This window comes from Mirounga leonina, unplaced genomic scaffold (assembly GCF_011800145.1).
Source record: "Mirounga leonina isolate KUSES-001 unplaced genomic scaffold, KU_Mleo_1.0 Mir_101046, whole genome shotgun sequence".
In the NCBI taxonomy this organism is placed as follows: Eukaryota; Metazoa; Chordata; class Mammalia; order Carnivora; family Phocidae; genus Mirounga; species Mirounga leonina.
The window spans coordinates 612,503-627,769 of record NW_023270055.1 but is presented as its reverse complement, the minus strand read 5'-3'; the positions used below and the strand labels follow the sequence as shown (position 1 = coordinate 627,769).

The window sequence follows — 15,267 nt, the reverse complement described above, 5'->3', positions numbered from 1 at the left end:
TTTTTGGGGTGCCTGGGTGGCTCAATCGGCTGAGTGCCTGCCTTTGCCTCAGGTCATGTGGGATCCGAGTTCCACATAGGGCTCCCTGCTCAGCGGGGAGTCTGCTTCTCCCTCTCCCCCCTGGCTTCTGCTCTCTCTCTCTCAAATAAATAAAATCTTTAAAAAGAAATAAAATAGGGGTGCCTGGGTGGCTCAGCAGTTGGGCGTCAGCCTTCGGCTCAGGTCGTGATCTTGGGGTCCTGGGATCGAGCCCCACATCAGGCTCCCTGCTGACTCTTTGTTTTGGCTCAGGCCATGATCTCAGGATTGAGCTCAGTGTGCAGTCTGCTTGAGATTCTCTCTCTCCCTCTCCATCTGGCACACAAACACACTCTCTCTCTCAAATAAATAAATATTTTTTAAAACTTAAAAATTAATTACCATAAAAACCAAGAATTTATTGTATATATGCAACTACATATATACGGCATTACATATATAATGTATATTTATAATATACATATATAATGTATGCATAAACTTATCACATGGCATGTACAAAACGTTCCATGTGTATACATATATATGCATATACATATATAAACAAATGTAATAAATACTTATGTATATATGTAATACGTATTATATATAAACATACATAAGGATGAAAAAACACCTACTTATTTTTGGAAAAACCAAACCCAAAGACCTATCACTAGAAAGCATTCATTCTGGGCGCCTGGGTGGCTCAGTTGGTTAAGCGACTGCCTTCGGCTCAGGTCATGATCCTGGAGTCCCGGAATCGAGTCCCGCATCAGGCTCCCTGCTCAGCAGGAGTCTGCTTCTCCCTCTCCCGCTCCCCCCCTTGTGCTCTCTCTCTCTCTCAAATAAATAGATAAAATCTTTTAAAAAAATAAAAAATAAAAAATAAAAAAATAATAAAAAAAGAAAGCATTCATTTTATGTTTATGTTCTTGTACTATATATCCCAGGGCAGAGTACTATTCTACTTAAGACAACCAAAGGGAAAGAAGGAACACTCATCAAGCTTTTTGAGATAAGGGAAGAAGCTTTTTCCTTCTTTCCTGCTTCCTTCTTGCTAAAACCTGCACCCCCACTTTACATATCCTTCATAATGCAAATAGTGTGTCTTCCTTGTAAGGGGCAAAGAGTTAATAATTTCTTTAGAACAGATAATAACATCTAAGTAAGAACCAGGTAAGAATGACCAGATGAAGATAACGTGTATTCCAGATCACTGAGCTGGACCTCTAAATGCCATGACCCTTTTGGCTATAAGGAATAACACCTGTCCCCTTATCTTTGTTCTAACAAGTTCCAGACCACCATCTCAGTGAAAAGCCCCAGATCCCAAACCAAGACAAGACTCTCTCCTTTCCTATCTGAGTCTCTCAGACACTCTGTCTGTACAACCACTCTGTCTGTACATCTTCAATAAATTCTGCTTTCACCTCCTGCTATCTTGAGTTTGATTTCCAGGCAGGAACCCTCTTGGCAGGTTCTGGGGACCTGGCCTGCCAGCATCATTTTAACATACATAGTCACTTCTGGCATAGAACTTAGTCTCCCCATCAGCAAATATACAGGAATCAAAGCATAGAGGCCAACACTACCCAAGAGTTAATTTACCACATGCTCAAACCTATCCTCACCAAGGAGAAAATAAAACTCCAACACAAATTGTCCTGGATTCTTTATTCACATCCCAGCCAAATACTATCTACACAAGATTTCCTCCTCCAAATAAATTATCAGCCTTAAAGCTTTAAGAAATTAAAAATACTTATGATTGGGGTGCCCGGTGGCTCAGTTGGTTAAGCGACTGCCTTCAGCTCAGGTCATGATCCTGGAGTCCCGGGATCGAGTCCCACATCGGGCTCCCTGCTCGGCAGGGAGTCTGCTTCTCCCTATGACCCTCCCCCCTCTCATGTGCTTGCTCTCTCTCATTCTCTCTCTCTCAAATAAATAAATAAAATCTTTAAAAAAAGAAAAATACTTATGATTAAATACCCACAAGTAACAAAGACAATCACTATGCAATTTCAATTAAGGCTTTTTGTTATTTGCTCTCAAATTTACATTTAAAAATCTTAATTTTTAAGATTAAGGAAATGAATGAAATAGGACTTCAACTACCTCCATTTTGACCTGAGTCTGTATTTTCTGATTAAGTTCTTCTTTTCAGATCACCTCTTCCAACAGGCAAACAACTCTGTGTGCAAAGCGTCCAGTGATGGGAACCAAAACTACCCACTCATGCAACAAGGACTGCCTTGAGTCAGCAAAAACCCCATCACTGACCCAAAGATAATGATCTTTACTGCCCACCTGCATGTACCAACATTTTCCTTATATAAACCTAGAAGTATTTTCAGCACTTTGGAAACATTCTTTGTCTGCAGTCTTCCTAATGTTGGCCTTTAGACAGGGAAACTGAAGGAACCCCATTGTTCCCCAGATTCTGTTCTTGCTCAGACCTGAATCCCCAAAACCCCACTCTACCCATGCCTTATAATGAAAATAGCATATATCCTCCTTGTAAGGGACAAAGAGATAATGGTTTAGAGTCTTCCAGACCAACTGATAACATCTAAGGAGTTACCAGGAAGAGTTGTCATGAACGCTCTCCAAGACCAGGGACTCCAAACACTCTGACTGTCAATACCCCTGACTTCAGGGAATGAGTGATTTATGAAAGACACCTGGACCCAATCCTTGTTCTGACCAGCTCCTGGATGCCTAAGAGGACACATGCACCAGACCACAACTGCCAATAAAAACCCCAGACCCCAAGTAAAGATGAGACTCATGCTCTTTCCTTTCTGACTCTCCAAGATGCTTCATCCTTAGCTCTCAATCTCTCTCTCTGCATATAAACACATGCAATAAACTGTGCTTTCATCTCCTGCTGGCTTGTGTCAGATTTCCATTTTTTTGTGAAGCCAAGGGCCCTCTTGGCTAGTCCTCCAGGACCCAAAGGGTCCTGGGACCCAGCATGCTGACATTAGCCTTGCTGAAATAAATTCTTTTGTTTCATCTCCACTAATCTCTGCCTGTGGAGTTTGTCGTGGTACAGGGTGGAGCTTGGTCTGTCTGGGATGCCCAGAGCCAGGTGCTCTTGTATCCTTGTGCCCCAGTTACTTTATGATTAAGATTATGGACTGGGGGGCGCCTGGGTGGCTCAGTCGTTAAGCGTCTGCCTTCGGCTCAGGTCATGATCCCAGGGTCCTGGGATCGAGTCCCACATCAGGCTCCCTGCTCGGCAGGAAGCCTGCTTCTCGCTCTCCCACTCCCCCTGCTTGTGTTCCTGCTCTCGCTATCTCTCTCTCTGTCAAATAAATAAATAAAATCTTTAAAAAAAAAAAAAAAAGATTATGGACTGGGGCTCCTGGGTGGCTCAGTCAGGTAAGCCTCTGCCTTCAGCTCGAGTCATGATCCCAGGGTCCTGGGACTGAGCCCCCCATTGGGCTCCCTGCTCAGCAGAGTCTGCTTCTCCCTTTCTCTCTCCCTCTGCCTCTCCCGGCTTGTGCTGGCTCTCTCTCAAATAAATAAAATCTTAAAAAAAAAAAATTATGAGAAAAAGTGTATTGTTAGTAACAATTATGTACTGGAGTAAAACTCATTTCCACCAGTAAAATTTTTGTTTAGCATTCATAAAGCTGCTATATTACTACTGTCCAATTTACAGAATAGGCAAAAGTCCAGGGAAATACATAGATACATTAATTTAAAACATTTCTAAATAATGAATTGCATGTGGATTATAAATACACAGGCTATGTGTCTCAGTATATGTCTCATATACTGTCTCAAACCAAAATAGCATTTCATTGGTAAAAGTTATTGGCTTAAAGTTTTAAAATTTTTCTAATTAACATATAATGTATTATTGGTTTCAGAGTAGAGGTCAGTGTTCATCAGTCTTAACATAACCCCCAATAACATGCTCTCCTTAATGTCCATCACCCTGTTACCCCACCCATCTATCCCCCTCCCCAGTTATTGGCTTAATTTATGACTGAGAGCAAAATATGCCACCTTAAAATATGACTCTTGGGCATAATGATTCTGTTCACTAATTATTTTTAGAAAGAGTTAATACAAAAAAAGCTGTAAAAACATACTAGAATTTAGAAGTTACTCTTTTGTTAAGGAAAATTTACATTTAAATCTCCATTTGTGCCAATCTCTCAGCAAAAGGAAGAGAAAAATTTAAATCACAAGAAATTTTTCTCAAGGTAGAAGGCACTGAAGTAAATTTGCATAAAAAAACTTTCTCTTTTTTAAAGTGCTTTTCCTGGTCTCTTCCATAAGGGGCCTTCTTCTTACCCATTATTTTATTTTTGCCTGAGCTTAAGCTGGTGGCTTAGGGCATTTCAAATAGTAACTCAGTTTTCCTGAGTATCTTCCCTACTTAATATATACATATATAATACGTATACATATTATAAACTTATTAACATACATATTAATAAACTTTTCTCTTGTTAAATCTTTTATTATGAGAGAGAAAGGATGTCATCTCAGTTAAGAAATCAGCACTGAGGGCGCCTGGGTGGCTCAGTTGGTTAAGCGACTGCCTTCGGCTCAGGTCATGATCCTGGAGTCCCGGGATCGAGTCCCGCATCGGGCTCCCTGCTCGGCAGGGAGCCTGCTTCTGCCTCTGACCCTCCCCCCTCTCATGTGCTCTCTCTCTCTCATTCTCTCTGTCTCAAATAAATTAAAAAAAAAAAATCTAAAATGGGGCTGTCATGTATGAAAGTCCTTTACCTGTGGAACTGTACCATCTCCAAGTATATAGCATCAAAACTGAGTTAAATTTGTAAAATCTGAAAATTAAGAATTACTTTGGTGATGTTGGAAAACTGTCCAGACTTAACTCTCTCTAGTATGTCCACATTTGTATTTATAGATAAAGATATCAAACTAGGTAATATCTGTTACCAATTTGGATCTTAAAGAATACAGAGTTTCACAAGAACAAGCAAAATACCCATGTACATTGTAAGGTTTTAAGAGTTCTATGGAATGGGGTGCCTGTGTGGCTCAGTCGTTAAGTGTCTGTCTTCTGCTCAGGTCATGATCCCAGGGTCCTGGGATCGAGTCTTGTAGTGGGCTCCCTACCCAATAGGGAGTCTGTTTCTCCCTCCGCCTGCTGTTCACCCTACTTCTGTGGGCTTGCTCTCCCTCTCTGACAAATAAATAAATAAAATCTTAAAGTTTTATGGAGGGCGCCTGGGTGGCTCAGTTGGTTAGGCGACTGCCTTCGGCTCAGGTCATGATCCTGGAGTCCCTGGATGGAGTCTCACATCGGGCTCCCCACTCAGCAGGGAGTCTGCTTCTCCCTCTGACCCTCTTCCCGCTCATGCTCTCATTCTCTCTCTCAAATAAATAAATAAAAAAAGTCTTTTAAAAAAAAGGTTTTATGAAATGATTAATCTTAGTATTTACCTGCAATCACATAAAAATTTCACATTTCTACCTACTCTTTCTTTTTCACTGTTTAATGTATTTAGGATTAAGTGTCCGTGACAAAAAACAGTAACAATTTGCATACATAAATCAAGCAAAACTTTTAAAAAAGAAAAACATTACCTTTTGGATAATCTTCCAATAAAAGGTTGAAGTGACCTAACTGACAAAAGAAATCAGACTCCACTTTTCCTTCAGCTTTTAAGATTAAAGATTCGTAGCAGCGAACAGCCTAGAAATGAAAAACATAAGCATTAAGAGAAAGGAAATATCATAACTGCATCCTTTTTGAGAGACTGTATATTTACAAGAAATTGCTCAAGAAATCAAAGGAATCAATGTCACTTTTTTTTTTTTTATTTGACAGAGAGAGAGAGAGAGAGCACAAGCAGGAGTGGCAGGCAGAGGGAGAGGGAGAAGCAGGCTCCCCGCTGAGCAGGGAGCCTGATGTGGGACTCTATCCCAGGACCCTGGGATCACGACCTGAGCCGAAGGCAGACGTTTAACAACTGAGCTAACCAGGTGTCCCTCAATATGTCACTTCTACCACAAACTCATGACTCAGTTCCTGAAAAGTAGCTTTTTAGTATTTATTAATGGAGCCATCATTTATGATCTAGGTGCTTTCCCTTATAAAAAAGGAGAATAAAACCTGCCAAGGAACGTAATACAGGTATTCCTTAATGACATCTTATGAGTTGGAGATCTAAAGAATTACTTCGGTCTTTGTTCATTCAAAACACTACCTTCAAATAGGGATGGGCAAAAAGGACTACTGCATTTCAGAAGCCAGTAAAAACCTGTGATTTTCAAATTTTTGGAATGTGGCAAGTCCAAATTGAGATGTACTATACTTTTAAATTACACAACAGATTTCAAAAGACTATATGTACAAAAAAGGTACAAAATATTCACCCTTAAGGGAAGCCCAGGCTCAGTTGGTTAAGTGTCTACCTTTGGCTCAGGTCATGATCCCAGGGTCCTGGGATCTGGCCCCACATCGCCTCCCTGTTTGGTGAGGAGCCTGTTTCTCCTTCTTCCTCCCCCTCTCCCTCACCCTTCCCCACCTTGTGTGGGCTCTTACTTCCTCCTCCCTCTCAAAAAAATAAATAAAATCTTAAAAAAAAATTCACTAGTAACATGTTAACCATAGTACAGTAACATTTTGGATATACTAAGTTAAATAAAGATATTACTAACGTTAACTTCATCCGTTTCATTTTATTTTATTTTTTTACTTTTTCCTTTTTTTTTTTTCTTAAGATTCTGTTTATTTGACAGAGAGATAGAGAGCCAGAGAGCACAAGTGGAGGGAATGGCAGAGGGAGAAAAAGAAGCCCATGCGGACAATACCAGGACCCTGGGATCATGACCAGAGCTGAAGGCAGACGCTTAACCATCTAAGCCACCCAGGCGCCCCTTACTAACTTTTTCTATTACATAAATTTAAAATTACACATAACATGAAAAATTGATGTATCACAATACATTTCTACTGAATAGGGTATCCAGTACCCTATTTGTACTAACTTGTACTAATCAACCATTGTTTCTGCAAAGAAACTACAATAACTTTTAGACTACCATATATATGCTATGTTTCAATTGTTTTCTCCCTAATCTTCATATTTCAAACGTACTAATTCTAACAACATTAGCTCAGGCCAAAACACATAGATACACATATCCTCTTGTACCTTTTTAGAGAGAAAAATAATAAAGAACCCAATCTTTTTGAATTTTGTAAGTTTGCAGAAGGAAGAAATGAAGATTCTACACTAAAATATCTGAAGGAACAATGTTCTAGGGGTGCCTGGGTGGCTCAGTCGTTAGGCGTCTGCCTTTGGCTCAGGTCATGATCTCAGGGTCCTGGGATCAAGCCCAGCATAGGGTTCCCTGCTAGGCAGGGAGCCTGCTTCTTCCTCTCCCACTCCCCCTGCTTGTGTTCCTGCTTTTGTCTATCAAATAAATAAATAAAATCTTTAATTAAAAAAAAAAAAGGACAATGTTCTAGAGTTTATCCACAGAGTTGTCAGCAACCACAGGAGATCTTAGAAACTTAACTTCTTCCTGTCTCAGTCTTAACAACATCAAAAACCTGATATAAAAATTTTAATTTGAAAGTAATTATTGTAGGCTTAAGCACACAATAGGGACTTAGCGTTTCTTTACTTTGCCCTTCGAAATAACCAAGTTTTCCTTCAAAATGTTTCAATCTTCCCAATAAAAAAATTTCCTAATTAAGTCCCTCATAATACATGATATACTTAAGAATAACCACAACAAAAGAAATACATACAACTGGTGTGTACTCTGTGTCCACCATACTCCTGGGTATGGTGCGCTGAGAAAGCAACTAAGGTCAAATATTCCTCCCGACCCCCTTTAAAAAAAAAAGTAGAGTAACTTCTCAGTAAAATCAAAAACCTGGGCACCTGGGTGGCTCAGTTGGTTAGGCGACTGCCTTCGGCTCAGGTCATGATCCTGGAGTCCCAGGATCGAGTCCCGCATCGGGCTCCCTGCTCGGCAGGGAGTCTGCTTCTCCCTCCGACCCTCTTCCCTCTCATGTTCTCTGTCTCTCATTCTCTCTCTCTCAAATAAATAAATAAAAAATCTTTAAAAATATATATATATAAAATCAAAAACCTCCTAAGAAATTCTTCTGGGATGAGAAAAAAGGTGTTGTGGGTTAGAGCCCCCACATAAAATACCTTATTTTTTTCTTCCTCTGTAAAATAATCTTCTTTGATAAAAAACACATTCCAAAGGTAGAGGGGAAAAAATATATTTCATACACACAGCATAAATACTTTTGAAAAGTTTAAAGATACATCATTAATAAAGCTATTCTGAGATGACTCAATTATCCTTACAGTAAAATTTAAAACGAGGGACACGTAGGTGGCTCAGTCCACGAAGCATCCTCTTGGTATCAGCTCAGGGTCAAGCCTGGAGGCAGCCTCCAAGGTCTGTGGGCAGTCTGCTTGGGATTCTCTCTCCCTCTCCCTCTGCCCCTCTCCCAGCTGTCATGTGCTCTTAAAATAAATAAAATCTTAAAATACATATATTTATATATATATTTAAAAGGGAGAGGCGCCTGGGTGGCTCAGTCCTTAAGCGTCTGCCTTCGGCTCAGGTCATAATCCCAGGGTCCTGGGATCGAGCCCCGCATCGGGCTCCCTGCTCTGCGGGAAGCCTGCTTCTCCCTCTCCCACTACCCCTGCTTGTGTTCCCTCTCTCGCTGTGTCTCTGTCAAATCAATAAAATCTTTAAAAAAAATAATAATAAATAAAAATAAATAAAAGGGAACTGCTTTCAGTTTATCATTCTCTTAGCTATCTACATATGCATAAATACCAAATTATAATCCTGAAAATAACTGAAAATCTGAATCTATGCTTAGATCCCATAAACTATCATTGGAGATACAAAATTTCAAGATCCTTTTTACTCAAGTACCTATAATTTCTATCTGGCAGAAGGTTAGAATACAAAATTCAGGAGCGCCTACGTGGTTCAACTGTAAGCATCTGCCTTCATCTCAGTTCATGATCCCAGAGTCCAGGGATTGAGCCCAACATTGGGCTCCCTTCTCCCTCTGCTCTACACCCTGCTCATCCATGCATGCGTGCTCTCACTCTATCTCAAATAAATAAATCTTAAAAAAAAAGAATACAAGATACTAAACTTATTACTTTATAATTTTAGAGAATACCTGAAAACTATTAGGTACCAAAACAGACTCATATTACAGAGAACAAACTCAGGTTGCCAAAGGGAAGAGAGCAAAATGGAGAAAATGGGTGATGGGGAGGTAGGAGGTACAGGCTTCCAGTTACAGAATAAGTAAGGAATGAAAGGTACAGCACTGAGAATATAATGTACTGAGAATATAATGAATGGTATTGTAATTGTGTTGTATGAGGACTATACTTTTTTTTTTCTTTCTTTAAAGGAGGTTCAGGATAAAGGCTATATGTTGGTTCCTTTACTGTTTGTACAGGTTTTCTGCACATCTGGAATTTCACTAGTCCCAACTTACCCACAGTTCACTGTCTACAGTTTCCACTACCTATGGTCAACTGCACTCTGTAAACTGGAAGATCAAGAGTAGTCTACATCATTCACCTTTCTCCATCTTATCACATAGGCACTTATCATCTCATTATCACAAGAAGGGTGAGTACAGTAAAACATATTTTGAAAGACCACATTCAAATAATTTTTTAGTACACTGATATAATTGTTCTCTTTTATTATTTGTTATTGCTATTAATCTCTTAATGTGCCTGATCTATACATTAAACTTCGTCTTAGGTATGAATGTATGGTAATATATAGGTTTTGGTACCATCCATGGTATCAAGGCATCCACTGGGAATTTTGGACTAGATCTCCGTGGATCAAAAAAAAAAAAAAAAGTAAACAAAGTGGATGAAATGTAAAAACTGGGAATACTGAATGACTCGAATTTTGGTTGAAAGAGATGGTCTTTCTGCTGCAATGAAAGACAAAGGGAAGGATATGAGAAATACTAAAAGTTATGGTTGAAGAAAAAACTTGTTAGACTACAGTAAAATAATTTAAAACTTTACATTAATAAAACAATGAATCTCACATTTTAAAGGTAATAAGGCATTTTAAATAAATCCCTAAATTTTTTAAGGTATTATTTATTTGAGAGAGAGCACAAGCGGGGGGAGGAAATGAGGGGGAAGACTCCCAGTTGAGGAGGGAACCCCATGTGGGACTCGATCCCAGGACCCTGGGGATCATGACCTGAGCCAAAGGCAGAAGATTAACCGAATGAACTACCCAGGCGCCCCCTGATCACACCTCCTAACTAGCCTTCCGAACCCCAACATCTTCTGCCAATGGTTGTAGATCATATTTAAGCATCATATGTGGCTTTGGGCCATTTTAGAGAATTATTAAATTTTCCTGATATCTCTGACATATGCATATTAAAATCCTCCTTTTCAGGGGCGCCTGGGTGGCTCAGTCGATTAAGCGTCTGCCTTCGGCTCAGGTCATGATCCCAGGGTCCTGGGATCAAGCCCGGTGTCGGGCTCCCTGCTCCTCGGGAGGCCTGCTTTTCCCTCTCCCACTCCCCCTGCTTGTGTTCCCTCTCTCACTGTGTGTCTCTCTCTGTCCGATAAATAAATAAAATCTTAAAAAAAAAAAAATTCCTCTTTTTCTCTTGTTAATTTGTCTTTATAGCATAAGGGTCTCAGCCAAACTACAAGGAGCATTTTTCTTTTCTCCTATACTAGACCATCTATGTTATCAATCCTGCCTGCATAAAAGCGAGGCAGGTAATCACAGTGAAGTTTTTGTTACAGTAAAGTTTTGTTGCTTCTTTAAGGTCAATTAATAAGCCAATTATTTGAACCTTCAATACCGGTTAATAAGATAGGCCAGTCAATAAGTAACTCCAATTAACAACAGTCTACAAGGACGCCTGGGTGGCTCAGTTGGTTAAGCATCTGCCTTCAACTCAGGTCATGATCCAGGGGGTCCATGCTCAGCAGAGAGTAGGCTTCTCCTTCTGCCCCTTCCCCTCTGCCTTCTCTGACCCCACCCATGCTTGCTCTCTCTCTCAAAAAAATAAATTAAAAAATTTTTTAAAGTGTATTACTATCTTTCATTTAGTACCAAGTGAAAAGAGCTCAAAGCATCATAAATTGCAATTCAAAAAAACTTCAAAATGAAAGATCATAAAATCTATGTCAGAAAATCTATTTACTTTAAATTCTATCGTTGGCCAAGAACTAACATTTAATTTTGGCTTAAAAAAATTTCATTATGGCTTAAAGAGTGAGGCTTATATAAATTTTATCACTTAAGTCACAAAAATTCTTATCAGGCAAAATAGTTTTACTCAGTACCTTAAATGGCTGTCAGATGTTCCCTAGTTATTTTATTTGACTATAAAAAGAGCTTTGTAATTAAAAAAAACAACAACAACAATCAAAACTAAGAAAGTGCTTGTTTAAAATCTGACAGTTCTGAATTGTGCCAGGTAAGAAAATATTTTCCAATCTTTATTGAGTATTGTATCAAAATTTTACAGTTAATATTCACCTGTAGTGCTTAGGCAAGATTTTGTCCATTAACATATAAATAAAACCATAATTATTTTGGAAGACAACTTCTAACAATAAAGTACTTCTTTAAATTATTTTTTCTTGGGATGCCTGGTGGCTCAGTCAGGTGAGCATCTGCCTTAGACTCAGGTTATGATCCCAGGATTCTGGGATAGAGTCCAGGTCACCAGGCTCCTTGCTCAGCAGGGAGCCTCCTTCTCTCTCTGCCTTCCATCCCCCCTGCTTGTTGCACACTCATGTGCTCTCTGACAATAAATAAACAGAATCTTTAAATAAAAATAATTTTTTTTCTTTTAAGTAGGCTCCAGGTCCAGCATGGAGTCCAACACGGGGCTTGAATTCACCACCCTGAGATCAAGACACAGGCTGAGATCAATTCAGAGGCTTAACCACTGAGCCACCCATGAGCCCCTACAATGCTTTAATGTATCAAAATTAAAGAGCTACTTTCTACTATTTTTTTTTTTTAAGATTTTAGGGAACACAAGCAAGAGGAGTGGGGGAGGGAGAAGCAGGCTTCCCGCTAAGCCAGGAACCCGATGTGCGTCTTGATTCCAGAGCCCTGGGATCATGACCTGAGCTGAAGGCAGATGCTTAACGACTGAGCCACCCAGGAGCCCCTGGGAGTGATATTTTTAAAGAAGCAATTATTTCATACCTGATAAACGTGCTAGAATTACTGAAAAAAATTATTACACTTCAGTTTCTGGTCATTTGTTACCATCAAAACAACTTAATACAAAAATGAGATTGCAGGTTACAGAATCATGATTATGGGAATTCAAACTACCAATAAAAATACATGGAAGAAAAATATGTTAAAAGTAAAAAGTATTTAATACTTTCTCCGCAACTCCAGCATAAACTAAACAAATTCATAGCTACCTACTTTATATATAAAATAAAATAGGTAACAGAAGCTATGAGACCAACCTCCACAGTACCAGTGACAGCCGACATTTTAGACAGATTTTGCTCAGGAGATGAAAAATAACAAGACTGCCTGGCCTTTGTGCAAGTGCTTATATGAGAAGAACGACATGTGCTACAGGTTGATAGGCACATTATCTAAGCTTATAAATGTAATCTGAAACTTGAGAACGATACTTTTAAATAACAGTGGGTAACTTTCACTAAGCACCATTAAAGTACACCAGCTCACAATGAGGCCTACTCATTGCTTTTATTTCCCTTTTTATACGTCTTCCCTTTCCCAAAGCTCCCCCCCACCCTTCATTTTTCCTCCATTTCCCGCCATCTTGGCCGACATGAGCAGCCATTACCTAAATGGCAGTGCCAACAACTTTTCACACAAATAAAGAGGGAATCCTCCGTGGTCTCTATCAGACACAGAAAACAAAACTCCAAAAAATTTCCAGAATTATAAAATCACATTCACAGCAGTGTTTCTGTAGCATCCAAACCAGTAAAAAATTTCAGGTCACATACAAATCAACACATATATGTTAAATACGCAATACAAACTCTACGCCGCTGTAAAGTACCTTCAACTTACCCCTCCGGAAACCAGGGATATAAGCAGCCTACCTAAACGTGCAGTAAAAATTAGACATCACAAGTCAACCGCCAGGAGAAAAGGAATATTCAAGTAGAAATTTTTAGAAGTGCTTATATTCACTATACTAAGATTCAGAAATCTCCTAAGCAAAACGTACTGAAGTAACTGTTGAACGGTGCCCCAAAGCGCCGCCGTGTAGACTACTCAAGCTACAAAAGTAACATTTCCCAAGGTATCCCGAATGAGAGAAAAGCAAAAAAAAAAAAAAAAAAAAAAAAAGCTTTTAATTTGCCTCCACAGTGGCGTTGATCGGTCTAGGTGGCCGCGGGTGCCGGAAGCCAGCAAGGTTCGGACTGGAAGACAGTCGCCCGCGATTGCCTACCTTGCCCAAAAGGGTCTTCGTCCTGGCGCCATCTTCATGAAGCCTCACGAACCCGAAGAGACGGCTGTAGGAAGAAATACACGCAGCTCGTTTACAATCCGGGAAAGCCACTGCCCCCCGTCCCTTCTCAAGCCCGAGGCCTCGGCAGCGGAGGCCGCCTGCAGAGCGCCGAGATAAGCACCCTACCGCTACCGGAGCCAACCTGTACTTGAGCAACCCCGGAAAGTGGCGCTAGCCGCTCGGAAATCAGCTGGGAGAATGACGGCGGTCGTACCTGTCCAATCCGCCGAGCGCCTCCCTCTCTTCGGCTGTCAAGCAAGAGGACCCCTCCTTGCTCTCGCCGCTCTCTTTTCCCGCCGCCATTTTCTTTCCCTCATCACCGAAAGCAGCAGCGGCGGTAGCGAGAGATACTCCGCAGGATTTCATGAGTACACAACAAATGTAAAGTCCAACGCCGAAACCCACCACCACCCAGTGAAGAGATCGAAAATATGCCCTCGTCGCGTAAAACTGGCACACCAACTTTATCGCCGCTGCCTCCTCTACCCCGGATGACGGCGACGAAAAATCCCAAGATGATGGCAAGAGCAGCGGATGCCAGGGCTGCTGGGCTCGGCTACGGGATCACATCGCGTAGGAGGCGGAGACAGCAGGAGAGGCGGAAGCTCACAGAAACGCGAGTATTTCCTAGAATCTCAAACTTCGCCAGCACCAGTACAAAGTTGTTGTAATTGTGTCACAAGGCGAACCCCAAATCTCCGTGACGCCCACCTCTCCCGCCCCAAACCGGGCGCCGCCAATTGACGTGACTGGTTCGTGTCACATGACCTTTGTTGACGCACGTCAGTTGTGGTTCCACTGAACTTGCTGGCTGGCTGAGCCCCGCCCACAAGGCATTCACCTACCAGAAGGTAGGAGGGCCGTCACTTCCGACAAGGTATTGGTTGATGGACACGTCTGTCCGGGAAGGAAGCTCTGAGAGTAGGAGAGGGCTGTACCAGGATCTAGTCAGTCTGGGCAAAGATGGCCAAAGTAGGGAGGAGAGGGGAGGGGTGAAATCGCGTAGATTTTCTGCGAATGCGAATGCTGGTGAAAGATGCATGGATATCTTTTATGTGCTTTGCATCTCAGGACCTGTGTGGTTGCTGGACTCTTTCAGGGTCTGGTAAGGCCTGCGTTATTCGTAAGTAGTGCATGGCACTGAATCTCTAACCTCGGAAGAGTCAAGCACTTTTAGCACTTTTGTAAATAATGGCCCACGACTCCCTGTCTCTCTACTATTTTTCTTCTCAAACACCTGGAAGGAGAAGAGGTAAAGCCCCTCAAGCCTCAGAATAAAGAATCATTTCAGGGGTTTCCTTTCCTGAATACAGTTCTTCAACTCAGATGTTCTTTTGGTGACAGTTTTTGCACATTTTGTGTTTATCAGTTCACTTGGTATCTAAGGAAAAAATCAAATTGTTAAGCTAAAACTGCGAAATGGTGGTGGTGCTAACCTTAAAAATGAAAGTCAATAGCAGAGCACTGCATTTCAGAAGATGCAACTTAGGGCAAAACCATAGCCAAGTCCAACAAACAAAGGAGAAAAACATTATTTTATGAAAAAGGAGAAAATTGAGAAGAACTGTTTTGCGTGAAAGTCCATTAGAATGAAGAGACTTCAGGGTGATGACAGTTTCTCATTGGCTGCGTTGTAGTTAAGGAATAGGCGAGACTAGAAAGGGAGATGGGTAGTGGCTGTACACTAGGCTCACAGAAATACCAGATGCGGACAAATGTTATAGATG

General features: G+C 40.9%; 1 protein-coding gene across 4 annotated transcripts in view; it reads right to left on the bottom strand.

Annotated features, from left to right (window-relative positions):
• LOC118009497 (lysine-specific demethylase 6A-like) overlaps positions 1-14,238 on the bottom strand; it is a 170,418-nt gene extending 156,180 nt beyond the window's left edge. For all 4 annotated transcript variants that reach the window (XM_035003638.1, XM_035003790.1, XM_035003720.1 and 1 more), the window contains exons 1-3: positions 13,755-14,238; positions 13,481-13,544; positions 5,596-5,704 (exon numbers count right to left, since the gene is read on the bottom strand). In XM_035003638.1, coding sequence (XP_034859529.1) covers positions 5,596-5,704; positions 13,481-13,544; positions 13,755-13,906 — 325 coding nt within the window. In that variant the 5' untranslated portion in view covers positions 13,907-14,238. The remainder of the gene's footprint in view (positions 1-5,595; positions 5,705-13,480; positions 13,545-13,754) is intronic.
• Positions 14,239-15,267: the final 1,029 nt, after the last annotated feature.